The sequence below is a fragment of the Protomyctophum parallelum genome (assembly GCF_964188405.1).
Source record: "Protomyctophum parallelum genome assembly, chromosome: 14".
NCBI classification, from domain to species: Eukaryota; Metazoa; Chordata; class Actinopteri; order Myctophiformes; family Myctophidae; genus Protomyctophum; species Protomyctophum parallelum.
The window spans coordinates 27,221,728-27,249,311 of NC_139709.1; the positions used below are offsets into that span (position 1 = coordinate 27,221,728).

The 27,584-nt window shown below is 46.6% G+C and overlaps 1 protein-coding gene across 4 annotated transcripts in view; it reads left to right on the plus strand.

Moving 5' to 3' along the window:
- LOC310870404 (histone-lysine N-methyltransferase 2C-like) overlaps window positions 1-27,123 on the plus strand; it is a 95,534-nt gene extending 68,411 nt beyond the window's left edge. For 3 of the 4 annotated variants that reach the window (XM_083781610.1, XM_083781611.1, XM_083781613.1), the window contains 29 exons: window positions 515-650; window positions 787-1,007; window positions 1,213-1,286; window positions 1,760-1,957; window positions 2,175-4,163; window positions 4,686-4,999; window positions 5,985-7,570; window positions 8,455-8,566; window positions 9,536-9,605; window positions 9,713-9,773; window positions 9,935-10,167; window positions 10,604-12,442; window positions 12,699-12,890; window positions 14,054-14,218; window positions 14,465-14,594; window positions 14,886-15,033; window positions 15,352-15,536; window positions 16,701-16,831; window positions 17,729-18,005; window positions 19,585-19,721; window positions 20,945-21,064; window positions 21,172-22,291; window positions 22,413-22,549; window positions 24,641-24,783; window positions 24,886-25,060; window positions 25,146-25,262; window positions 25,363-25,436; window positions 25,609-25,717; window positions 25,807-27,123. In XM_083781610.1, coding sequence (XP_083637736.1) covers window positions 515-650; window positions 787-1,007; window positions 1,213-1,286; window positions 1,760-1,957; window positions 2,175-4,163; window positions 4,686-4,999; window positions 5,985-7,570; window positions 8,455-8,566; window positions 9,536-9,605; window positions 9,713-9,773; window positions 9,935-10,167; window positions 10,604-12,442; window positions 12,699-12,890; window positions 14,054-14,218; window positions 14,465-14,594; window positions 14,886-15,033; window positions 15,352-15,536; window positions 16,701-16,831; window positions 17,729-18,005; window positions 19,585-19,721; window positions 20,945-21,064; window positions 21,172-22,291; window positions 22,413-22,549; window positions 24,641-24,783; window positions 24,886-25,060; window positions 25,146-25,262; window positions 25,363-25,436; window positions 25,609-25,717; window positions 25,807-25,899 — 10,286 coding nt within the window. In that variant the 3' untranslated portion in view covers window positions 25,900-27,123. The remainder of the gene's footprint in view (window positions 1-514; window positions 651-786; window positions 1,008-1,212; window positions 1,287-1,759; window positions 1,958-2,174; window positions 4,164-4,685; window positions 5,000-5,984; window positions 7,571-8,454; window positions 8,567-9,535; window positions 9,606-9,712; window positions 9,774-9,934; window positions 10,168-10,603; window positions 12,443-12,698; window positions 12,891-14,053; window positions 14,219-14,464; window positions 14,595-14,885; window positions 15,034-15,351; window positions 15,537-16,700; window positions 16,832-17,728; window positions 18,006-19,584; window positions 19,722-20,944; window positions 21,065-21,171; window positions 22,292-22,412; window positions 22,550-24,640; window positions 24,784-24,885; window positions 25,061-25,145; window positions 25,263-25,362; window positions 25,437-25,608; window positions 25,718-25,806) is intronic. The other variant, XM_083781612.1, reaches the window with a different exon arrangement.
- Window positions 27,124-27,584: the final 461 nt, after the last annotated feature.

Sequence of the window (27,584 nt, forward strand, 5' to 3'; positions counted from 1 at the left end):
CCGAAAGGTAAATTCTGATAGGTAAAATTGTAATTACCATTCATATTAATATGAGATATGAACATACCTTGATAAAATGCCAATTATCTCAATAGCTATACAATATGACTTATATTAAATTCCACAGACATCTTGAGTTGTTTTTATATCAAACTAAAGAGTTTCCCCACTAAAAAAGGAATTGAAATACTGATCATGTGTCAAGCGTTGAAGGACACGATGCTTGCGTCTTCCACAATGCAAATTATTTTTTGTTCATGCCACAACTGTCACGGTATGGCATGGAAAAGACTGTAGAAAAAACACAGGTGAAGTGTCCTCCTTGCTACTTGGCGACTGGTGAGTTCTGTGTACTGTATGCGGTGTGCTGCCACTGTATAGTAGTGCATACGCACACCGACGAAAACATGGGGCAAACAATGCACGCCACCTACTGACCAAAACATGGGCCAAACAAACAAAGGTGTGAAGCATAAACCGATGCTCAAGCTGTAAATCTGTTTCTTTCTTGTAGGGAATCCCATGTTTCCAAGAATGCCTAACGGCATGATGGGACAAAACCAACGGTTCACTCCGAATTCAGGAGCAGGGCCATGCATCTCAGAAAATTTCTCCCCCCTCCACCGTATGCCTTTCACTGACAATCCAAGGTAATTCCACCTCTGTGTTCTTGTAAATTATTATATAATAATGAAATGATGTATGCTGCATTTCCCTCAGATTTAAGTTTTGCTGAGCATAGTGATTTCAGCAGAACATAAAAGTTGGACTCCTCATCTTTTGCAGGGACAGGAAGTTCAATCAGGTCAGTCCATGGCCCTCTCCCACCCATGGCTCAGGCCCCACCCCTCCTGGTTCTCTAGCCGAGGGGGAGACCGAAGCCATGTCCAATGCCCAGAGAAGTACACTGAAATGGGAAAAGGAGGAAACTCTGGGAGAGCTTGCAACCGTAGCACCAGTCCTGTATACCAACGTCAACTTCCCCAATCTCAAGGAAGAATTCCCTGGTGAGTTAATTGTTTTTTACCCAGATAGGCCCCCTAAAATCTACATTTTCATTCCATGTTCCAGATCATACAGTTTTTCCTTTTTGACGATGCTTGAGTATTATTCCAAGCATATCTGCTGTGCTATTACACAAGATTAGACACTTTTCTTCATAAAGACTTCTCTGTTGGCCTTGACAACCCTTCTTCTTTTTTTTCTCAACAGACTGGTCTACAAGAGTCAAGCAAATTGCTAAACTATGGAGGAAAGCAAGTTCACAAGACAGGGCCCCATATGTGGTAAGTAAGATCATTATAATATGTCTGAGATTGCTTGTCATCTCCAAGTCTGAATTAACTAGAAACATAACAAACCTCAAACTGTGACTGGTGTTTATCCTGCCACTTTATTATTATGCAAAAGGCAGACTGGCCCCCTTGCCTCTTGCCAATGCAATCTGAAATCCAGCTTTTTACAGATGAACCAATTAAAAGAGGAAGCAGTGCTCAGTGTTAGAGCTCACTGCGGTCTCTGTAATTAAGTTCACGAGAGAAGTAATTTTATCTGGCAGTAGCCATGTTTTAAAGACTTATTCTTGATTAAATCTACCCTGCTTTAGTTCTTCCTAAGGTGACTTTGGCCGGCCCCGACTGATAATCTTTTTTTTGTGTCTGCCTTCCTCTTGTTTCTGTGGCGTGCCTGTGTGTGTGTGTGTGTGCGTGGGATGTGTTTCTGTATTGCCTTTGTGTGCATCTATAATTTTGTTCTGCAGCAAAAGGCAAGGGATAACCGAGCTGCCCTGCGCATCAACAAAGTCCAGATGTCCAACGAGACGGTCAAGAGGCACCCACCACAGCAGCAGACCCCTGAGGTGTTTGACCCCAACATACCACTAGACACAGAACTGCTCTTTAAGGACCCTTTGAAACCCAAAGAGTCAGAGCATGAACAAGAGTGGAAGTTTAGACAGGTAAGAGAGTATGTAGTGAAGTCAGGGAATGCAGCGGCAGGTTTGCTAGTGTTAAGACGACAGAAAGGTGCTTCAGAAAGGCCCCCCCCAGAGACAACTGCACCGTCCCCTACATAGTCTGTCCAGTTTGTCTGGTTAGGATGTTGGACTGAAAGCATTGTTTGCATTCCTTTTGAAGTCTAATACCTACCTCCTTTTCATTGTGGTCCTTCACCAGCAAATGCGGCAGAAGAGCAAACAGCAGGCGAAGATTGAAGCCACACAGAAACTGGAGCAAGTAAAGAATGAGCAGCTCCAGCTGCAACAGCAGTCAGGCAGCTTGTCTGATGGAGACGGCAACAACAGTGGGAACCAGAGCCCCGCCTCCCAGCCTAGCAATGGCAGCATGTCCCCCATGGGACATGCTGGGACAGGAGGCAAGGAGGGCTTCGCCAGGCCACAGCTTCCTGGGACTCCCACTTCAGGGCCCCCCGAGGATGTGTTCTTGCGGCCCCCTCCTCCACCTCCATCAGGCCTCTCCTCCCAGCCCCAGTCCCCTCAGGTCTTCTCCCCTGGTTCCTCCGGCTCGAGACCCTCCTCACCATGGGACCCGTATGCTAAAATGGTGGGCACGCCAAGACCGCCGGCTCTAGTGCCGAATGCATGTCGCAGAATATCTATGGAGTCTGGCAAATCTCCCACCTCCATGATGGAGCAACAGGACCGAGGGAGACCTTCTCCTGCTCATGAGTCCTTTGGCTCACCCACATCCATGAGCAGTGACCCTTATGCCAAGCCTCCCGACACCCCGAGACCAGTTGGTGAGATGGACCCTTTCTTGAAACCCATGGGCCCCCCCCGGTCGAGTCAAGCTGCCCAGGGGAGACCTCCAATGGGTTCCCCGAATAGAGACCCTTACTCTAGACCTATGATCAGAAACGAAGTCTATCAGCGCATGGCTCAGAACAGAATGATCCTGTCTGACCCTTACTCTCGGCCTTTACTAGCTCCTATCCCTGGTAGCAACGAGTCCGGCTCGGTCCCTCTTTTTAAAACCCCCATGCCCCCTCCCCAGGCTCAGGACCCCTTTAACCGACCAGGGCCGCATGGCACTGACAGGTTCTCCCAGAGTCAACAGAATGACCCCTACGCTCAGCAGCCTCACACCCCTAGGCCGTCTGGGAATGACAGCTTCACCAGTCCTCCCAGAATGGGCCAGCATCACCCTCAGGGCAACCCATTCGCTCAGCCAGGACCAATGACACAGATGTCCAGAAATCCTTATGCTCACGCACCTTCTACCCCAAGACCTGACCACTATACCTATGACCCCTTCGCCCAACCTTCTGGACCCACCAAGCCTGCCTCGGACCCCTACGCTCAAGCTCCCGGAACCCCTCGGCCCATGAATGAGGCAAGTAGCCAATCACGGCCGTTCTTTGAGACCTATGCCCGACCGCCCGGCACCCCGCGCCCACATGACAACTACGGACAGCAGTCGAACACCCCTAGTCCCTCTTCAGACCCTTACTCGCAGGCCCCTTCGACTCCTCGCCCCGGTGTCATGAATCAGTTCAGTCATCCCTCTCACGGTGGTCAAAGAATGTCACCGTCCCACTCGGTGGACCCCTACGCCCAGCAACCCAACACCCCGCGGCCAGCTGTTGGTGAAAGGTTCTCCAAGTCTCCAGGTAGCCAAAGGGTGCCCATGGACCCATATAGCAATGCTTCCGGGTCACAGAGGCCAGGGAGTGGTGACATGTTTCAACCAGGGGCTCCCAGACCGATGCTCAACGATCCCTATGCCCAGCCGCCAGGGACCCCCAGGCCCGGTATGGGGCCCGATGGACTCAACAGGCAAGGGCCGAGACCAGGGCCAATGGGGAACCAGGATCCATTCTCTCCACCTCAAGTCAGGCTACAGGAGCCCTACCCTCATACCGGCTCACAGACACCAAAACACCCTGGCATGCCAGAAGATGGATTTACGCAGTCTCCTTCCAGGAGACCCAATCAGACGCCAGTCCATGACCCTTATGAACAGGCCCCCATGACACCTCGGCCGCAGGCGGCTGAGAAAATGGAAATGAAGGATCAGTCGGGCATGGGTAACGGCGGCAATGCCCTGCAAGACCCTGGCCAGTTGTCAAACAACCCCTCGATGCCAGGCCCGTCCTCTGAGGTTCAGAGTGTTCCCTTGGCTGACAGCGAGGAAAGACTCAGACAGGTACGTGCACGTTGCATTTTGTGTTCAACTTGCTTGTTCGGACTGATCGCAGCAAGATCATTGTTTTCATGTTCATATTGACCGTCGGAGGTATTATATTGTTTTCATTAGGACATGCTAATAACATTCCATAGGGCTGGACGGCACATGGACAAATAACATCGTCAACTTGACTATTTGTCAAATATTTAAGGTGTTTTTAAATTTACATTTATACTTATAGTGGTCAATTATAACGAATTAAATAATATTTGGCTCATTAGCCAGGGGTCCTTTTAAGTTTACATAGTGTATATTGAGCCGTCATAGTATTGTTTAGTCCAGCAGTCGATTTTCCAGCAGTCAAATTTGAAAATTAAAAAAAGTGCATTAATCAAGTTGTAAGAAAAGAAACATTCATTATAAATTAGGTTTTATTGTAGGGGAAAACACAATAATAATAATAATGTATTGCAGTTTTTCAACAAGCTTTCGATAAATTGCTTGCACTTACAAATTGACACGTCGCTTTGCATCTTGTAGCGGCAGCGAATTCGAGAGCTGCTCCTGAAGCAGCAACAACAGAGGAGCGTCCTCCGCCAGGAGAGACTCCCCCAGGACCCCGCCAGTGGCATGGCCCCAGGAACACCTCGGCCCTGGCCCCAGGAGGGCCCTGGGCAGCAGAGTGACATGTTCAGTAGGCCCCCTCCACCCTATCCTGGACAGGGACCCATGAGGGGCCCCATGAGGTTCCCTGGGCCTTTCCCTGGTGACCAACGTGGCCCTTTCCCTATCGAGGGGCCCAATTCCAGGGCTCCTCATCCTGGAGACCCTGCACTGAGACATCAGGGGCCAAGGTTGGTCATTTTGTTCTCATATTAATTCACTTCTTTTAGGTAACACATTTTGAATGAGCTACTGTTTATGTAATAGAGAATCGGGCTGGGTAAGAGAATAAACTTTCAAATTAATAAGATTGAGATTGATTTATCGAATACTAAAGATCTTTTGTGTACCGTAATCATGTTTCGTTGTACAAAGGAAGGCTGGACTGCAAGAGCAGATGCCATGCCAGCCCTATAAATGTGAAAGTCTGTTGACTTACTGACATTATGCCATTGGTCAGCCGGCTAAGTGTTTACCCATGCGCCATGGCCAATTATTCAGTGCGAACAGTTTTCTATTACATCATCAGGGGCCATTTGCAGTGGCTCCACAGTCTTCAGTAATGCCCACAGGGGGGTCTTCAATTAACTTACATCCTCTGCCTTGTCAAACGTTGTTTCAAATGGAAAGTTGTAGTAAGACGGTCTTGTATTAGTGCCATTTATCATGGACCTTGATAAATGTGGGGCAGCAGACAATTTATTATGAGTGGTTAGCTAATAAAAGGTAGGCATATGGAGAGCGTAGATGAAGGGTGTCAGATCGATTATGGATAAAGAAATTCACTCATTCCTCATGCTGATTGAAGGAGTAGTTAAACCAAATAATTACTTTCCTATCATATATTCACCCTGTGATAGCTTGAATATGAAGAATTTTAGTTTGTATAAGAAGAATATTGACTTCTACTTCAAAGCTAAATCGCTCTCATGCACGAATGATGCACATACCTGGACATTTGAACCTTGCAGGCACGCCAGACGCATTCTTCACTTGTCCGTGTCACCTTTTGAACTGGGCATAGTTTTTATTTTAGTGTCCACACCGCAGATGGACACACACACACCGCTTGTCTATTGCAGTGTGTATATATTGAATCAAATCAGATCGAATCAGAAGATCTTTGTGAATACCCAGCCCTTTAAGAAATAATCATACTTTTTTATTTACTTTCAGGTTTGCATTTCCACCCAGTGGTCCAGTACCACATGGCAGCCAGGAATTCTTTGCTCGAGGTCCTCATCCGATGCAAGATGTCCCCCTTCAGATGAGACGGCCCATGCCTATGGACATGGCCCGGCCTATGGGAGGGAACCCCGCTGGGCTGCCGCAGCACTTCCCTCCTCGCGGGATGCCCGTGCAGCAGCACAACATAATGGGCCAGCCTTTCATCGAGCTACGGCACAGGGCTGCAGAGAACAGGCTTCGCATGCCCTTCGCCCCCGGTGGTATGCAAGGGAACAACATGGACCCCAACATGCTGGCACATAGACCCCCCCCTGGCTTCATGGGTGGACCCGAGTTTAGGTTTCCTTCCAACCAAGCGCAACGGATGATGGACCCAATGGGCAACCAGCTCCACCTGTCGGCCAGCATGGACAATTTACACCAACAGCCCCAAATACCAGGGAGCAACATGCCTAAACAATCTCTACTGATGAGATCGATGAGTCAGCCAGTTACAAGTGAGTCCCATATGGCATCAATGATGCTGCATACTCCCTCTACAGGGCACTCTGAGTCGGGTTGTGAGGGCGTGGAAGAGAAACTGGACACGGAGGAGTCTGCAGTCAAAGATCTGGAGGACGTAGAGGTGAAAGACTTGGTTGATGCTGACTTGGATAACCTTAATCTGGATGCAGAGGATGGCAAAGACTTAGACCTGGAAACGAACGACCTACACCTCGATGACTTCCTTACATCTGGCAAGTTCGACATCATTGCCTACACGGACCCTGACCTCGATGACATCAAGAAAGACCTGTTCAACGAGGAGTTGGATCTGAGTGACCCGATGGACGATAACAACGATACCACAGACATCCAGAAGGCTCTGTCTGAGAAGAAACACACAAACTCTGGGAGCTCGTCTACTTCAATGTCGGTAATGGCAAAGTCAGAGGACTCAGATGAGCACTCTTCTGAAGTCAAACAAGAACATAGCGGGTGTTATGGCTCGGCTCCTGTGGTACCCAGGCTGGAGATCAAAACCGAGGCAAAAGATGGTCAGAATGCTGCAGAGGTGACAGACCAGCGAGCGGCCGGAAGCAACATAACTGCCAACCAGCAGGGAGCGTTACCTGACTCCACCCCGGTCCTCTCTAGTTTACTCATTAAGCAGCAGCCGGAAGACCACTTATTAAACCCAATGGGTGAATCTGTCACTCAGGGCAACAACCTCATGCCCCAGCAGAACCAGGCCATTGACGCTCAGCATTCCTCCGGACACGCAATGGGCCAAGCCACAGCCGACCCCGCCACCGCCGCCTCGGGGGAAGCGCCGATGGCCGGGTTTGTGTCGGAACATCAGCTGGGGCTGTCCTCCCCCGGAGTGGACCAGGGCCCTCTGACCCAAGCACAGCAGGCCATGCTGAACTCGGCCATGAGCCAGCAGGGCCAACTGCACCGGCCGCTGCTCCTGGAGGAGCAGCCGCTGCTCTTACAGGACCTCCTGGACCAGGAGAGACAGGAGCAGCAGCAGCAGAGACAGATGCAGGCCATGATACGACAGCGCTCCAGTGACTCCTTCTTCCCCAACATCGGTACATTTTATGCTGATACTCAGAGCGATAATAGTGAATAACCCATTTTGACCTGTGATCAGATTCTAAAAATGTCTTCTACATCCTGACAGTTTTCTGAAAAAGCTATATTTCTATGTCAGTCGTTCTTCGATTTAAAAAAAATAGCAGACCTACAAGCTCGTGAGTGGCGCGCTATGAGCTTGTAGATCTGCTATTTTTCAATAGCTAAAGCATATCATAATGCTAACACCAAAAGGGATTCCCGCCCAAAATGGGATAATAATAGTGAGCAATAATAGTGATTCTGGTTATTATCGGCCAGTCGTAATGTGAAGTGTTTGTGTTAAAGGAGAATTCCATACTAAAGGCTTTCTTACCTTTCTTTGTAGTTGTTACGTCCCCACCAAAGAGGTCCAGGTGTTATTTTGTGCAAAAGCTCCTTATTGGCTATTTCCCCTACCATAAGCCCTAAATGAATTGAATGGGAATTGAATGGGGCTATGGGGTGTTGTGCTAATTCGCTTATTTCCATCGCTCAAAATTATAATTTCTTTGTATATATCCTCTCTTCATAATGTAAATAATATCCCAAGCGGCACACTTTACTACTTCTATCGATGGAAATAAGCAAACTAGCATAACACCCCATAGCCCCATACAATTCCCATTCAATGCAATGCAATTCATTGAGGGCTTATGGTAGGGAAAATAGCCAATAAGGAGTTTTTGCACAAAAAAACACCTGGACCTCTTTGGTGGGGACGTAACTACAAAGAAAGATAAGAAAGCATTCTAGCATGGAATTCTCCTTTAAAATGTAATGTAAACGCAGCACAATTGGCACATTATCATCAGTAATTCTCTCTGAAAAGCCACTGTACATTTTCTTTTGTCAATTGCAGACTTTGATGCCATCACTGACCCGATTATGAAGGCCAAGATGGTTGCACTGAAAGGCATCAATAAAGTAATGGTCCAGAACAACATGGGAATGACACCAATGGTCATGAACAGGTAAAATACATTATTGGTGTTTGGTTGTGTGTTTATATGGTGTAGCAGACTATGGACTTGCAGGTTATATAGAATCAAAGGTTTTATGCTCTTGACACACCTGGGTCCTGGATGGCTGGATTCTAGGCTTTTTGTAAATCTCTATGGGGAAAGATTAATGGCCGGTTTTTCAGTGGGTCCAGACAACCAAGTCCACTGCTATACTGCTCTACTGCATGATTCAGCTAGTTTCAATAATAGCATCGTTTCATTCATTCATTCATTCAAACCTTTATTTATTCTCGAGAGACATTGAGGTTTCCCTCATTTGCAGTGTCGTCGATTTGATTGATTTTGATTTGATTTGATATTCTATTAAGTCTTCCTGGGGTCCACATAAGAATAAACATTCCAGTACACATACAATTACAAGTACACATTTGTCAGTATTCAACACACATTAGTTCGGATGAAAGCAAATAGAAATTGCTAAAATTACAAGTGAGAGCGGAAAAACACAAAACACTTTACTGTATCAAATGGAATTTTAGATGCTTTTTAAATGTTAATTTACTGTAAATGCAACAGAGGTTTTGAGGCAGGTTATTCCAAAGTGACAATGATCTATAAATAAATGATCTCTTTCGAAATTTATATTTTGGGGCGAGGTAACGCAAGCTGCCCGTTAATGGAACCTCTAGTGTAATGATCATGCACAGTATTACTAAAAACAGTGAATTTATGAAAACAGGACAACACAAGAGTATTAAAAGATAGCCTATTCTAACTGTAGAAATACTGTAGAGATATAGTACAACATAATACAAAAAGAATCAAAGCAATAAACAATAAAACAACAAAACGGAACAGCAACATTTCCTCATTGTGTGATCTAATACATGTTTAAAAACCGTTTGTTTTGGAGTGTTGAATGAGCTGTACAGTACAAAGAAATGCCCTTTTAAAGTGAGCTTTTGTGTCTTTTCACAGGTTTCCTCCTCAAGGTCCTGTAGCACCATGTCCTGAAAGTGCTCCCCTACCCCCACAAGTGGTTGGACAGGTAATTAAAGCCTTTGTCCACCTGCATGTTATTACATTTTCATATACACCAAATCACAAGAAGAATGAACACAGCATCTAACAACTTGTGTCCACTTTTAAACACAGGATGGCAAACTGACACAAGTATCGAGGCCCAATCCTCCTAACTTTGGACCCGGTTTTGTCAGTAAGTCCTTCAATTATGTGCCTCCTTAGCTCTTTTTTCCCCCCTCTCCTTTTTTAGTTTTAAGTACCATATGTCAGGGCTGGTGATGTCTGAATGTTTCTTCATTTTCTTTTATACTGTCAAGCTCAATAACAAAGGAGCCTTTGTCTCTTATTTTTTAGACAACGCTCAGAGGGCTCAGTACGAGGAGTGGCTCCAGGAAACGCAGCAACTACTTCAGATGCAGCAGAAGTTTCTGGAAGAGAAGATCGGAGCTCACAGGAAATCCAAGAAGGCCCTGTCAGCCAAGCAGAGGACGGCGAAGAAGGCCGGACGGGAGTTCCCAGAGGAGGACGCCGAGCAGCTCAAACATGTCACGGAGCAGCAGGGTGTAGTGCAGAAACAACTGGAGCAGGTAAACGCTTGGCCTGTCAGAAGTCAAACTCTCTGAAGCGTGCAGGGTGGCTGGCTGCCCCCGAGCTAGGACAAAGTCATCTCACCTTAGCTTTAGCTTTGAATAGACGTCATCTTTTATACATCTTTCCTCTGTGAAGTACGTGTAGGTGTCTTGTCATACAATTTAGGCATTTTGTAGACGCTCTTGTCAAGAGGGACGAGATCAGAACCAAACAAACAGGGCAAATGGACAAATCAAGTAGAGTGCATAGAGAGCAATGTAGTAGCGCTACAAATAAATTAGGATACCGGGTAAACGGTGAACCTAGCATCGCAACTCTGTTTATTTGATTTAAATGGAAAAGAATGTTTGACTATATACAGCAGCTGCTAGGCTCTGCAATCAAGTGCGTTGAATTACATCCTAATTATATGTTTCGTCTCTGTGGTGTTAGATCCGTAAACAGCAGAAGGAGCACGCTGAGCTGATTGAGGAGTACAGAGTCAAACAGCAGCAAAACAACATGCCACCCATGATGCCCGGGATGCCACCTATACAGGGTCCCGCTGGCATGGTCCCAGCTGGTCCTGCTGGCATGGTCCCAGCTGGTCCTGCTGGCATGGTGCCAGGGGGTCCTGCTGGCATGGTGCCAGGGGGTCCTCCTGGCATGGTGCCAGGTGGTCCTGCGGGCATGGTCCCAGGGGGTCCTGCTGGCATGGTCCCAGGGGGTCCTGCTGCCATGGTCCCAGGTGGTCCTGCTGGCATGGTGCCCGGTGGACGACCAATGCTGCAACCCTCTATGAACCCAATGATGCAAATGCAACTTCACCCAGGACAGCCAAATGCCCCTCCGCGCATGCCCAGTGCACCGCCAGGCTGGCACCCCGGAGCTCCCATGCCCATGGCCGGCCCCGGGATGCCCATGGCGGGCCCCGGCATACCCATGCCGGGTCCTCGCATGCCGCCCATCATGCCACCGCAGGTGCCCTTGGGCAATCCGGGCCAGCCTCATCAGATGCCAATAGGAAACCTACCTCCGCACCCCCAAATGCCAGTGGAACCCCAACCACCACAGGCTCCACCGGGCGGAGGCGTAAAACCTGCGCAGTCGGGTCTGAAGTTTGACGACAACAACCCGTTCAGCGAGGGTTTCCAGGAACGCGAGAGGCGGGAGAGGCTGAGGGAGCAGCAGGAGAGGCAGCGGGTGCAGCTGATGCAAGAGGTGGAGCGACAGAAGGCACTCAAACAGCGCATGGAGATGGAGCAGCAAGGCATGGTGGGGCCGGACGGGCCACTCTCTCAGATGCCATTTTTTAATGCCGATCTGCCTCAGGACTTCATGCAGCCTCAGCGGCCTCCGCAGCAACAACTTGGTCCAATGTTTCCCCAGCAGCAGGGCATGGGCTCTCCTCCAGGGACATTTATGCAAGGTGACAGGAGGGCCATGATGGGCAATGGGATGATGCCCCAGGACATGGGGCCTGGTTTTGGGCCTGATAACTTTCCACAGGGTCAACCGAGGAATCGTCGGTTCAGCGGGCCAGGAATGATGCCTCAGATGGCAGGTGACTGTCCTGCATTTGGGGGTGAGGCTTCCACACCTCTGCCCTCCAACTTCCCCGGATCAGGACAGTCTCTAATTCAGCTCTACTCCAACATAATCCCGGACGAGAAAGGGAAAAAGAAGAGAAATCGCAAAAAGAAGAAAGACGACGACGCAGATTCGGTCAAGACGCCCTCTACGCCGCATTCTGACCTCACCGCTCCTCTCACGCCGTGCGTATCGGACACGTCCTCCACGCCGACTAGGAACACCCATCTCTTCGGAGACCAGGACCTTTCCAGATCCCCGCTCCTGCAGGGCTCTTCAACTCCCAGCCACTCTGAGCTGGAGAGGCAGCTGTCTGGTGGCCATGGGTCACAGCCAGGTCTCCCCTCAGAGGCGGCGAGGGCCCAGGCACTGGAACAAGAGCGGATCCTCAGCAACATCAAACTGGAGCACATCGAGGCCAGTGAGTGCCACGGCGGGCCCAGGGACAGCCACGTGAGCTCTGAATTTGGCTCTGTGAAAGAAGAGGGCAGCAAAGGGGGCATGTCCCCCTTCCCCACAGGGCAGAGTCCTCCCGGCAAGGGTGAGGCCGGCAACGAACTCCTGAAACACCTCCTGAAGAACAAGAGCACGCCTCCACAGGGACTGCCTCACCAGAGGTCAGACGAGAGCATGCGCTCCGAGGAGGAAGAGGCAATAGACTGCAAGGCCCTGCTGAGGCAGTGCTCCATGGACAGCAATGGGGTGAGTCTGCATTTTCATGAAAGCTTACAGCTGAAAGTGATTGACAGCATGGGCCGTAGCCGCACCAAAGTGACTCAAATTGGATGTATATCACAGGGTTACACTGCTATGAGTCATAGCTGAGTCACTCTAATAGCTTCCAAAATGCCGGTTTCTCTGATAATAATGTTACTGCTCAAAGACAACTATGTTTTAGGATATGCTCTTGACTGAGCAGACTTAAAATAGGAAGTGACGTCTTCCCTCTCACCCACAGGCGTACTCTGATGGCATGGCTGACTTCCCGGGACCTCTGCTTCCCGAGCAGGAAAAGAAGAAAGGGAGGAACAAAAGAGCGCCCAAAGGTGGGGAGAAGCCAGCCTCCAGGTATAAGAAGAGGAAAAAGGAAGGGGATGAGAAGCATCTGATGCACTCTGGCACCGACACCATAATGACCCAGATTAAACAGGTAGGTGAAATGTGACGTCGTGATCTTATCCCCGTTGACAGTGGAGGGGAGACACACCACCGTAATCCTTTTAGCACCTCAAAAGAAGCCGGGGGGACGTCCTTCATTATAGGAGAGCCTTGCATGGAATCATCACGCCGCCTTCAGTCGATTGCAGTGCTAATTAGAGCTGAATTACAACACTGTTTCCACTGGGCGTGAAGGCACTATTTCATGTATCGTAAGCATATTACAGCAATTATGTACTTGAAAATGATATTGCCGGGTGACACTTAAGCACCCAGGCATTAGTAGCGTTTATTATTCTTCAGGAGAATGGAAGGAGAATTATCATTATGCTAACCCTCCTGTGGGCTGGTTATTGATTTAAGATCCCTCCCCCGCCCCCCCCTTTTGGTTTTAGCAGCATCACTTTCCCTCAGAGGTGTACTGTAATAGAATGTACATCACATCTAACACAGTATGATTAAAGATAAATTGCTTAACTTGAACCCTATTTTATACTTCGGCTATGGTATTCATAAAAAGAATCACACTCATGTGACGTGAGGGGCGCTCTTATCATACATAATCATACATCACATTCCGTGCTCAGCCAATCAAATCATTGCTATGGGGAACACACATGCTCAGCCAATCAAATCATCGCTATGGGGAACACACATGCTCAGCCAATCAAATCATCGCTATGGGGTACACACATGCTCAGCCTATCAAATCATCGCTATGGGGAACACACATGCTCAGCCAATCAAATCATGGCTATGGGGAACACACATGCTCAGCCAATCAAATCATCGCTATGAGTTACACACATGCTCAGCCTATCAAATCATCACTATGGGGAACACACATGCTCAGCCTATCAAATCATCGCTATGGGGTACACACAGACACACATCTGAGCATAGGAGGAGTTACCCTCAAAAAGAAGATACAAGCTCGCAATGTAACGTAATGTTGGATAATGTTTTACACGCATATCCTCTTATGAAAGTGACTTGCACAATTCCCCCCCCCCATGCCAATGTTTGAGAACGACTGCTTTAGACAGTTGAAGCTTGAACATTCCCTAACACTTTAATTGGGCTTTTACTTTGCAGACTTGTGTCGCTGACACTATATGACACTTTCTCTCTCTCTCTCTCTCCCCCCCACTATAGCAGCTCTCCCTGCTTCCCCTAATGGAGCCACTCATCGCGGTCAACTTTGCCCATTTCGCTCCCTATGGCAGTGGACAGCTGAACGGAGAGAGCCTTCTGTCTGGGAACTTTGGCAGTGCGTCGCTAGACGGAGTCTCTGACTATTATTCCCAGCTGACCTACAAGGTGAGTCTCGTTCATACCATTGACTCTCAAGGGAAGCAACAGTAGCAGCAGCATGGTGTGATGACATGAAGGCCAACTGTGGCCGAAACGTACAATGTATTTTTTTTCCTAAAGTAAACTAAAACTTAGCAATGCTGTTGTGTGGCTTTTTATTCTTTTGAAACGTCACTTTGTGTCCAGCACCAGCAACGAACTGGATGTCCGCTAACCCTCTGTTTTGATCATATTGTGTCTGGCCTCTCACAGCAGAGTAACCTGAGCAACCCGCCCACACCACCGGCATCTCTCCCTCCCACTCCGCCACCTGTGAACCGACAGAAGATGATCAACGGTTTTGCCACAACGGAAGAGCTGGCAGGCAAAGCCGCTGTCATAGGTGAGCATTCAGGGAGAGAGAGAGAGAGAGTGAGGCTACGTTTTTGTGACGGATGAATAAATATATCTTTCATGTTTTAGAATTCCAATTCCCCTTTCCATTTCCCAAATATGTAAACCCCTGACATTTTAGAACATTGAGTGAGGTGAAAATCCTGACACTCCGCTCGTCAAAAGATGTTCTAGAAGTTTGCAGTGTGCAGTTTAAGGCATGTTATAATTCACTGTGTGCACTGTGCAATGCCACGAGGTGGGAAAAATAACTTTTGAATGTGCTCCTCTTCCACACCAGTTTCCAAAGGCCTTGTTCCGAAGCCGCTCCATGTCCCATTCAGGACCGAGGAAGACCTGCTGGCCCGAGCTATCGCCCAGGGACCCAAAACGGTGGACGTTCCAGCCTCACTTCCCACCCCCCCTCACAACAACCAGGAAGAGCTCAGGTAACGCTGCCTGATGCTGCTAGTGATTTACAGCTGTGTTTGTACAGTTGGCTGTCACAACATCGCTCAACTACATGAACCCTAGCATCCCTATTCTGGGCATGTCATAATAAGCAAACATTATGCGTTAATAGGTGAATATATTGGCAAAAATATCCAATTTACAGTGCAAATAAAGCATTGTGGATCGGCTATTTTCAAGTACAATATCACAGTCACCAGTGAGGGTAAATCATCGAATCCAACATTAGCACTCCAACAAATGTGTAAGCGATAATGTTGAAAGTCATCATAAATTGTCTGTCTTGGCTTTAACAGTAACAGGGGGCAGGAGCCTTGCAAAGACAGGGAAACACCAGACAGCTTTGTCCCATCCTCGTCTCCCGAAAGTGTGGTCGGCATGGAGATAAGTCGCTACCCAGACCTGTCGCGGGTGAAGGAGGAGCCCCGCTCCCCCTGCCTGTCTCCCATCCTCCCCATGCTCCCTGCACCTGGTGGGAAAGGTACAATACACACTAGGGTGTAACAATGTAGTAATATCCATATGGAAACAGCAAATATCCTATCGTTTGACTTTGTATCGTATCGTTTTGCAAGGGAAATAATCGCTATCGAATCGAACCAATGAACCAATATCGTCCATGTATCGAATCCTCGACCATGTGTCGTGATATGTATCATTATCGCTGTTAAAGGTTTTATGACATTCATTTTCATTTATTTTTATTTTTATTTTTTATTTTAGGTTTTATGACCTCAATTACACCCAAAAAACCCTGAACTTTGAACATTCAGTGGATTTTCTGTGGTCTGAAGTTTTCTTTGGGGTTTTTTGGGCCTATTGAGCTACAATGAAAACAGGCAACACATTGAAACAGTGACATCTGCTGGCAAATCCCATTGACATATATGGGATTTGCAGTAAGTTATGTCACTTACTGCCGGCAAATCAGAGCACCTGTTTGAGCCAGAAAACCTCAGATCACAGAAAATCTACTGAATGTTAAAAGTTCATGTTTTTTGGGTGCAATTGAGATTAGAAAACCTAAAAAAAATAAGAACAATTCCAAAACCTTTTTTTTTATGTCACAATCCCTTTAAAATGTATCGTTACACCCCACACACACTATTCACAATTATCACATAATCGCCTAATCTCAATTATTTTAGATAATCGCAATTATTTTTGCATAATCGTCAATCGTTTCCATGTTAAAATGTCCATACATTTTCAAACATTTTCAGATAATTTAGAGATATACAAGCTGACGTGTTGTAAGCTTGTAGATCAACTATTTCCGCTATTTTGTACATTTTTGGGAAAGAAAAACAATTATACAAAAATATTCAATGTGTCAGTGATTTCTTTGTATTTTTAAGTTATTTGTCAATATCTGCCCTGTTAATTTGTGAGTACGAAGCCTAAAAGTCAAACAGAAATACAAATTGTAATGTTCCAATGTTCAATGCAAAAAACCCACAATTAAATCGTTAATCACAATTACAATTAATCATCAACTTAAATTTGTAATCGGGACAGGCCTACACAGAAGACCTTTTTCTCTTCCGTCATACTTGGCCCAGTATGACATGACATCTAAATGGCAGATTATTAATCCTATTCAGTACCCTTATCTATTATACTAATGTCCTCCCTACTACTGCAGGGTCAGAGATCAAGTTGCAGGACGTGAAGACGGAGCCTTCTGGAATGTTCTTCGGCTCTCCCTTCAGTTCTAATGATTCCAAACAGGGCCTGGTGTCTGTGGCCATCACTCTGAGGCCACAAGCAGCTGAGGTGAGAGAACTCAAATTCTTTACGCTTTTACATGTAGTCTATTGTGATTGACAGTCATCAATACACAAAGAATCGGTCATAATCTGCATTTGTTAATGTTTTTCAAAAATATATTCTTTTTCAAAATAATCTACAGTTCCTATAAATATCCATGGCATCCTTGATGTCCTGACATTCTCTGAACTGTCCTTCTATGACTGTCCATTCTGTCTCCAGGAATCTTGCACATAGCCGGTACCCTTCATGACGTTAGCCTACCGGTTATTAGCTAAAGGGGCTACGCTACCAGCTAGCCTTACTTGACTAGCGGGGCTAGGCTTCCATTATTCCATGTCTGAACTCCTTCAACTGCATGTGCCCAACACTTGAGGATTTCTGTCATCAAACATGGGATTATGTGTCGACTCTGCCGCAATATGTCCACAGAGGCAGCTGACATAACTTTGTTTACTCTAATTCAATTAATTAATAATTTAATTCCAGCCCCTCTCTATGGTCCAGTGGGTCACCAGTTACGACACGACATCATTCATTTGATTAAATTTTTGAGGAGCGCTATTCCCTTCTATACCCAGCGTTGTGTGTTTGTGTATACCCCATAGCGATGATTTGATTGGTTGAGCACCCCATAGCGATTATTTGATTGACTGAGCAATGTACATATTGAGGATAAAAAGTGAGGACGCCAATTGTGATTGGATGGAATGTGATGATGAATGATGATAAGAGCGCCCCCCACTTCACGTGATTTTGTCTTTCACCTACCCCCACAAGACGAGACGATTATCCCGATCGATTCAATTACCTAGTGGTGACGATCGATAATATAAAATTCACATCACAACCCTATATGTTTTTTAGTGCGAGACTAAGACTCTTCATGTGGCTTGGTTTCAGAACATCACAGGTGTGGTGGCAGCCATCTCCGACCTCCTCTGTGTGAAGATCCCTAGCAGCTACGAGGTCAGCAGCACCCCAGACAGGGGTCCCCTGGCCATGCTCAGCGGGCTGAGGGTGGGCCTGGACCATCGCTCCCCGATGCTCTTCCAGGGCCGCGCTGACGGCGGAGCTGCACACGGCGGCCACGGCCAGCTGATGAGGCCCGGCGGAGCAGCACAGAGCGTTATGCAGCAGCACCACCAGCAGCCCCTCCGTTTCCAACCCGAGGGCCCAGGTGAGATCATTGGGACCAGATTTGAATGAGAGCCTGCCATCGCGCAAATACCAGCTTTTCACCAGAGGAGAAACCTTTTATTTTTTTATTATTACCGTAATTTCCGGACTATAAAGCGCACCTGATTATAAGCCACACCAGCTAAATTTAGGGAAGAAAACAAATGTGTACATATACAATCCGCACTGGACTATAAACCGCAGGTGTTGTGTGGACCGGCCATAGAGATAGATTTAGAAGGTCCCCTAGTGGCCGTTAGCTGTAAACATCCATAGATTAGCCGCACCGTTGTATAGGCCGCAGGGTTCAAAGCATGGGAAAAAAGTAGCGGATATAGTCCGGAAATTACGGTAGTTAATAGCACAGGCAGACTCTTCACATACTAGAGCATGTCTGAAATAAGTGTCAGAGCTGAAATCGACATGTAAATATGAAATAAAGGCTTAAACATGTAGCTAAGTGTAGGTGTAATGTTAGAGACCACAGAAGTGAACCTTTCAAGCCTGTTTTCTCAACTCGCTGTTTTCTGCAAGACATTACTCTATAAGCCATATCTCCAAAACTGGTGGGTCAAACTGAACAACCAATATGTACATTTGAAGCTATGATTCCCTGCTTTCACATGACATGAAAAAGCGAAAATTCAAAAAAATCCAATGGCAGTCCCTCAGTCAAATTTGGTCACATATTGTATAACCTGAATAAAAGTAGATCTCCCACAAAACACTAGTAGGTCGGGGGTGGCCTTATTGTCTGTATCGGCCGAGGTGGAGTGCCCACACCTACCATCAGCTCCCAGTACTCCCCACACGACTCGCTGCACCAAGCTGTGCTACTCATACGCTGAGTCGGCGGTTGCCCGGGATCGAACCCATGAACTTGTGGTCTAAAAGGCGAGAGCTCTACCGACTGAGCTACCCGTATAACCTGAATAAAAATAGATCTCCCTCAAAACGCTAAGGCTCAATATGCAATGGTGTCCTTCACAGCCATACTTAGATGTAATTAGCTCTTTTAACAATGTTTACAAATGGCTGTCTTGTCTTGCACATCATTATCCATCTGGGGCTTAAAGGCTGTGTCTGGCTCTAGCCAGGTGCTGACAGGCATCCTCATTGATTCCAGACGGTGATCCTCTCAGCTAATGAAACAGAGTAATGATCCTTGGAGCACATAGGCTCACAAACTGTCAAGCACATCAGGCACAGGGTATAATGAATGTGGGCACCTTTTTATAGATGAGAAAGTGGACACCTCATCATGGCCGTACGGATGCAGGCATTTGTTTCTATTATCCAGCTCTAGCATAGATACTTTTAGGTATTTAATTGGGTGCTTATCTTCCAAACCAATTTTTGTTTGGTTTTACTATTGAACATACTGTGAGTAAAATCATTGTGACATTGCATGTTGTGAAACACTGTCCCCCTTATCTTCATCCGTCAGTCTTTGTTGAATTCATGACATTGTAGAAAAACATGACCGATGATCCTAATGGGCGTGCTTCTAGGGCATACATGAGTAGTTGGTTGTGTCTAGACTCTAATTTAAATTGTTCTAAATTGTGTGTCTGTTCCAGCCTCAGTTGTCAGAGGATCTGAACACAAAACCCCGGGAAGCCCAGGAACCAAGCCTAAGTGGTGCTGTCACTGCAAGGTGGTGGTTCTTGGAAATGGAGTGCAGAAATCCACCAAAGACATCCCTGCCCACAAACAGGTACTGTTAGTGATCTCCAGATGCATAGTTTGGCATGTCTAGTATCCATGGTTCCTCTTCTTATGCCATCCTGGGAAGACTTGATCACTTCAAGGCTTTGAAGCATAACAGAGTTGCATTACAACATCAGGAGGAGTGTGGGACAAACACTGTAATTCAATTCCAAAATGCATGACTACGACTTATATTTCTCGTAATGTTTACTGTGAAGAATCTTTAGCAGTAAAAAGACATGGTCAGGTTGGCAGTCCTTTTTGTGCAAATCTTTGAACATATTCTTTCAGAGTGAACGTTTTTAACTAAAATCTTTGCTTCTGGGGGGGTCCCTGGAACAAAATATTTTCAGATGGGAGTCGGCCGCCAATTTCATATATTTTTGGGGGTTCTTGACATGAAAATGTTTGAGAACCACTGACCTAGAAACATGGGTTTTTCAGAAAACTGTCATGATGTAGAAGACATTTTGTAGAATCGGTCTCGGTGGAAATGGGTTAATGTGTACGTGATCTTAAACCACCTTAATCCAGACAAGAAAAAAAAGGAAACATCCTGCAAACCTAATGAGTAATTATGTAAACACTGACATTTCTGTCCAGTACCTCCCATATTACATAAATTCATAACCATCCCCAACAGGTTAGTTAATGGTTATGTCTGAATCATTATGAAATGTATCATTGAAAGCCGTCTAAGGCAGACGGGCATGCTTGTAGGCCATGGCTTATAATAGTGGTAGCTATTCCCAGACGGGCCCAGACCTCACTGTATAGACGGGTCATGACCAGAGGCCCAGACCTCACTTCAAAGGTTACATTAATCCACATTCAGCCTGGAGGTCCACGCACGCACACACACACACACACACACACACGCACGCGCGCGCGCGCGCGCGCGCGCGCGCGCGCTTACACATCTATACTTTATGTCCACACTCAACCACAGACACGCCCACATACGCATAGTAACACATATCCTCTGATTATGCAAATCCTCCCCGTTGAAGTGCAATCCCGCCCAGGGCAATTAGTGGGTTAAACAGTGTGCCCCCCCCCCTCTCTGACTGGGAATGCCTCGCTTATTTGAATACCGTAGCCTTTTGATGTTTATTTCATAACTACATTTCTATTCCAATTTAACTTCAGTGGGGCATGTTGATCAGACTTTAATTCATTACTGAATCATTTATCGTATCTCCTCATACTGCGACTCCAACTTCTCTCCAGGAGGCTGAAGGTCAGTTGAATTCCGAGGGGAACTTGGTCTTTTGCAGTCACAGCTGCTTCCTTCTCTATTCCTCTTCCCCGTCTTCATCCTCACAAACCGGATCAAATACAGAATCTAAGGTTTGTATGATAGCGTACCTTGCATTAACATGACAATCTAAACAGGCAGAGAATATAATAGTTTTGTGTCTGTTGTTGTACATCATGTTCTCATCCGGTCTTTCCAGGAAACGTTGACCCTTCTGCCAGACTCTGAGGAGAAGGAGAGCCTCTCCAAAGCCCAGCACCAGTACAGCAACAACATGTCCTCTCTGGACGTCCATTGCCTGGCCCAGCTCCAGCCCAAGCAGTCTCCCCCCTCCACCCCTCCCATCCCCTTCCCCACGGCCGGCGTGACACCAAAGACAGAGACCAAAACTGACACCATCAAAGTAACAGTGAAGTTGAAGACCCGGCCGAGGGCCCACCACGACGGCTGGCACCAGGGGAAGAGACACAAGGGCCTGCGCTGGAGGAAGTGGACGATCCAAGTGGTGGTGCACAGGGGGAGCTCCCTCCTCCCGGACGACGATAAGGTCGACGAGCTCCTGAAGAAGCTGGGCGCCTCCCTCCGGCCGGCCGCCTCGCTCCGCGACCAGCGGCGCTGCTGCTTCTGCCACCAGCTGGGAGACGGCATCACGGACGGCCCCGCCAGGCTCCTCAACCTCGACCTGGACGTGTGGGTCCACCTCAACTGTGCCCTGTGGTCCACCGAGGTGTACGAGACCCAGGCGGGCGCCCTCATCAACGTGGAGATGGCGCTGCGACGCGGCCAGTCGGTCCGCTGCGCCTACTGCCAGCAGATGGGCGCCACCAGCGGCTGCCACCGCCTGCGTTGCACCAACGTCTACCACTTCACCTGCGCCCTGCAGGCTCACTGCACTTTCTTCAAGGACAAAACCATGCTGTGTCACGCCCACAGGCCCCGCGGCGCCACCGGCCAGGCACTGGACCACGAGCTGCGCTGCTTCGCTGTCTTTCGCCGCGTCTACGTCCAGAGGGACGAGGTGCGTCAGATGGCGGCCGCCATACGGCAGCCCGAGCTGGGCTACACCCTGCGCGTGGGCAGCCTGGTGCTGCACGCCATCGGACAACTCACACCCCAGCAGATGGCCGCCTTCCACTCGGCCACCACCATCTTCCCAGTTGGCTACGAGGCCTGTCGAATCTACTGGAGCATGCGCCATGGCAACCGGCGCTGCCGCTACGTGTGCTCTGTGGAGGAAAGGGACGATCGGCCAGAGTTCAGCATCCGGGTCATTGAACAGGGCTACCAAGAACTGCTACTGACTGACCATACTGCTAAAGGTATGCCTCCGATCGATCACTCCTTCCGTCAATTAAATAATGTCATTCGTCCATGTATCCCAGCAATCTAATCAGATGATATGGTTTATAACATTCTTGCTTGTTTTTATTGTGCCACTAGGAGTATGGGATAAAGTTCTCGGCCCAGTTGCTGAGAAAAGATCTGAAACCGGCACTCTACAACTTTTCCCTGTGTACCTAAAAGGAGAGGACCTTTTTGGGCTCACAGTCTCCGCTGTCACCAAAATCACTGAATCGGTTTGTATCTGCTTTTTTGTGATTTTATAGAAAACGTCAAATTTGAATTAACCCTTTTACTGCTGCCATTTATTGAGAAATTAGGACCTAATTCATGCCAGCATTTTTTTAATTTGAGCTCTTATTTTGAAAAGCCACATTTTGCCTCAACCGGAAGTGAGCTTATCCCTGCCAGCTTTACGTTGCCAAGACAACCTTTGTTTACATGATCGAAAAATGCCGGTACATTTTTGCACTCCACAACGTCGGCTCGTGCCGTCAAAGAAACGCTGTTTTGACCAAAAATGCCATCTGGGACAAGGAATAGGAGATACAGGCGATTGAAAGAAACGGATAGAATGGATTCTTATGGCGACGGTGAATTAATATGAACGATCCAGTGCAGTGCTAACAACAGTGCTAGCTAACCGGCTAACGTGAGTAGCATTATGGCTTGATCAATCATATGCACTAATAAAGGGCAATTGCCGAAGGGCTTCGGCAATGGCAGCAAGCGTTAATATCAAATTAATGCTTCAATTGCCGAAGGGCTTCGGCAATGGCAGGAAGACGGTTAACTAGTAAGCAGTGTGCGGTATGTTCAATACAAATTATCATCAATACCGTACGAGATCGGTACGAGATCAGTGGAGCTCCTTCTGGTGTTGTCCATGGCCGTTTCTCACTTTAGTGAAGTACTTTGACAGATAACATGGGCACTGATCCCCGGAGTAAGGCCCATTGCAAGATCCTGTACTTTGTCCCAGCCTAGTAAAGTGAGCTGGGGAGTGAGATCTAGTAATGGTTTGTTTTGAGAGGTCTGTAGCTTTGTTTTTAATGCCACTGAGCTGAGGTTCTAGAGTACCATGAGGTCCATAGTCAAAATGACTGTATGGGCCTGGGCCGTGGTTCAGCGGTCCAGGCACCTTGGCTGGTAGTCCAGTCTGGCAGTGTGCAGCGGGTTCGACCCTTTACTGCATGTCTTCCCCCCATCTCTCTCCCCATTTCCTGTCAACCTACTGTCTGTCCCTCCATAAAAGAAATTACATAAAAAAGGGGAAAAAAGACTGAGTGCTCCAGCTAGGGTCCTCAGTGCCGTCTTATTCAGGCACGTTCACACACAGACCTCAAAGGGGGCTTGAGCCCCTGCCCTTTTACCCGTCTGTAAAACACAACTGCCCTTTCCAGACCATGAATGCAGCATTTACTATGGTGAAAGAAATGCAAATGCCACTCCTTTCCATGCCATACCGCATACAGGCAGCATTCAGAAGAATTGCTTTTTTTCCCGAAGTCTCCTGAACTTGAACGCAGTTTCAAAATCTGTCGTACACTGCATCTCCAGTAGATAAAAAGTGCTGGGTTGCGCCCTGAAAATAGCTGATCTACAAGCTCAACATGTTGCAGTGCAACGTGTTGTGAGCTTGTAGATCTGCTATTTTCACTATTTTTGTCCAAACGTGCCCTCTTACGGGATTTCAGCCCCTGCCTCTCCAACACTCTCTGCACGTCCCTGGTCTTATTGATCTTATTATAGATCCTGCCCTAATGGCTAATAAAGGGCTGCGATGCGAGGCGTTGTTGGCTTGTACAGTAGATGTGTTCTGTTTGGGCTGCAGTTTCAACAGAGCAAAGGCTATCCAGTGTCACGCTAGTTACGACTATGTTTTACTTTGATGGCATCCATTTGATTGTAAAATGTCTACATGCTATCCATCTTGTACAGTACAAAATCGGATATTAGACCTCGTAGTATTGTGGCTAACACGGGTTCAACAGGTATTGTGTAACTACTGTAGATGGAGCATGCATTTCCGACTTGCATCGTTTTGGACGTCCATCGTTCTCGAGTTGGGAGCCGGTCTAGTACTGTAAATTAGGCTAAATCCTTCCTGCAGCTGGCCTGGGTTAGAATACGCCCTGAGGCTCTTTGCTGCATGTCATCCCCCCTCTCTCTATCTCTCTCCTGCATGTTCTGTCTCTCTGCTCACTGTGTGTCGAAATAAAGCGGAAATGCAGAAAACATCTAAAAAATTGAAATAAAATCGGTAGAATGATTTGCCAGGTTCTTATCGAGGCTGTAGAATATAACCTTGCCCCGTTCCGTTCCAGCTCCCTGGAGTGGAAGCATGTGAGCAGTACTCCTTCCGCTATGGACGCAACCCTCTGATGGAGTTGCCTCTCATGTTCAATCCTGCTGGCAGTGCCCGCTCCCAACCACGAATCAACAACCCCTCCAGAGCACTAGTGATAAGGTAACTCTAAGATGACCCTTGTATACGTGTACATAACGTTACCGTTGCAAGATTGGACTCCAGGATGGCTGATCACTCAAACGTCTTCCTTTGTTAAAACAGGCCGCAGCCCCAGGCTGTTACCAACAACAGCGCCAAGTCCAACCAGAATGTGGCTCAAGGAGAAGGTGGCGCCCCTCACAGCAAGCCTCCGGTAGTGCATCCCAGGTCCTCCCAGTATCGTTGGATGAAGAGCGAGTGGAGAGCCAATGTCTATCTCGGCCGATCCCGCATCCATGTGAGTTTTGTCCTACATGTGAGACCGGTTCTAATAAGGTTCCTGTAGACTGAATGAACTAACTCAATGTGTTGTTTGTTCACAGGGCCTGGGGCTGTTTTCTGCTAAGGACATTGAAAAACAAACCATGATGATCGAGTACAATGGAACTGTCCTCCGCAATGAGGTTGCCATCAGTAAAGAAAAGCTCTATAGATCTCAGGTATGTTATCCTTTTTTTAATATATATATATATATATATATATATATATTAGTCTTTAGTTAAAGATTCAGCTTATTAATATTTATTCACTCCCTTACAGAATCGAGGTGTGTTCATGTTTCGGATTGACAGCGAACATGTCGTTGATGCCACTCGAACAGGGGGGCTAGCAAGGTAGTGTAGGATTTCACTTGTTACTCTTATTTGTGATTGACAGTAGACATTGTGAAAAATCTCAGGCTATAACCTGACAGCATCTCAATGATATGTATAATGTTATGAGTCTGATGAATCATAATGAATGAAGTGTAATCATGCCATGTCCTGATGTGGTTCCGTTACAAAGGTATATCAACCACTCTTGTGCCCCAAACTGTGTCGCTGAGGTGGTGACGTTCGAAAGGGGTTACAAAATCATCATCAGTTGCAATCGCAGGATTGAGAAAGGAGAGGAGGTGGGTTGCTTGTCCATCAATCAAAATATTTACTTGTTCTGTACACGGTTTACATTCATGCTCACGTTGCCTTTTGCCCTGTTTTGCAGCTGTGCTTTGACTACCAGTTTGACACTGTGGACGGTCAGCACAAGATGGCCTGCCACTGTGGAGCTCCTGAATGCAGAAAGTGGATCAACTGAGCAAAACTAAAACATCGGAATAAAAACCACAAATGCATTCTTGCCATACTGTGTGGATGCCCTGATCTCTGTACAGAGATGAGCATTTCACACTTTTAAGTAATTATATGAATGAGCAGAAGGCCTGATCCCTTAGACAGGTGAATGAAATCCCATGTTGGCTAGTTGAGAGAGAGAGAGAGAGAGAGAGAGGGATGGGTGGAGGAATAGATAATAATACGCAGGGCAGTAGCAGGATGTGACTCGTGCCATAATTATGTGAGAGGCTCTGTATTATTGGATGTCCTCTGTCTGTCTATATGTATCCGTGTGTTGTTGGGTATACATAAGGCGCAAAATCCACCAGCGAATGATGGGAGAGAGCACTGTGCAGTGTGCGGCCTTATTGCTTACTAAGGGCAGGCCCTTTTGTTTCATGCCGTCAATGTATACCGTATGACTCAATGTAGACATCACTGAATGGGGAATGTACAGCAATGAATACCGCGAAGGGAATATTAACTTGCACTAAAAAAGAAACAAACACACACAAAAAAAAACTTTTAAGATACTTGATTCCATGAGTCAGTTTTATCATAGGTTTCTGTCATGTGATTTGTGTGGAATTCGAGAGGACGTTTTGTATTTATTACTGAGTGAATGAATTTTATTCTCAAAATGATGAGACAGTTAAAGAAGGCTAGACTGCTATTGTTTTTGAAGATTGAAGACATGCTGTTACTTTTGTACAAAATGTACATACAGAAAATTATAGGAATAACCGACCAAATACTACCTTAACCTTCGTGATGTTTGGGTGTTTTAAATTGTTTTTGTTTTTTTTGTTCTGTTGTTGAAATTTATTTAAGATGGACATTATGATTTGAGTTTGAGAGTATATATTATGATTATTCTGTACAGAATTTGTAAAATAACCACAATAATTCACAAAGTATTTTTGTTGTATGAAAAGTAAGGTATTGTAGCGTAGTGTTTTGTGACTTACACGTACTTTGACCACTCAAAAAGAAATATTTTTGTTGACTAACGTGGTAACGAGTTATCGGTTACAGAATCAAACGAACTCTTCAGATGGTAGGATATTACTCTGATCTGTTTTGCTGTTAATCAGGTTTGATTTAAAGAACTGTGAATTAGGTTTTAAGCCACCCAAAACTGCTTTTAACTTTTTAACACCAGTAGGCATAGGAACCACCACCATGTTTCCCATTTGTTTGTTTGTTTGTTTGTTTTTACATTGGGGGGGTGGGGGGGGGGGGGGGGGGGGAATAATAAAATGACAAATAGGTGCAAACGTCTAATGATTTGCCAGTTAGACGAAACTAATGTGCAAAGAAGAATCATGTGGGAATTTGGAACAGTGGGTGGTGCTACCTTTTTAGATGGAGAATGGCATTGTACTTTATCAAACATCTTTCATATACTGACACTTCACAAGTCACATGCTTAGAAATGGAAGAGTTTTGCGTGCACAATTTCAAGTTGACTGTAAAATTTTGGAGACAGTCTTAGAACTTGTAATGTATATGGCATGTATTTTTTTAACTTTCTGAAGACTCAATTGTATATATTTTCTCAATGAATGGTTGTAACAAAATTGTTTCTTGGATATTTTTCTTCTCTTGTATGATAGTACATCATCCTGCCAGTGTGTTTGTGCTACATTTTTCTTGGTCCTGTAAAGT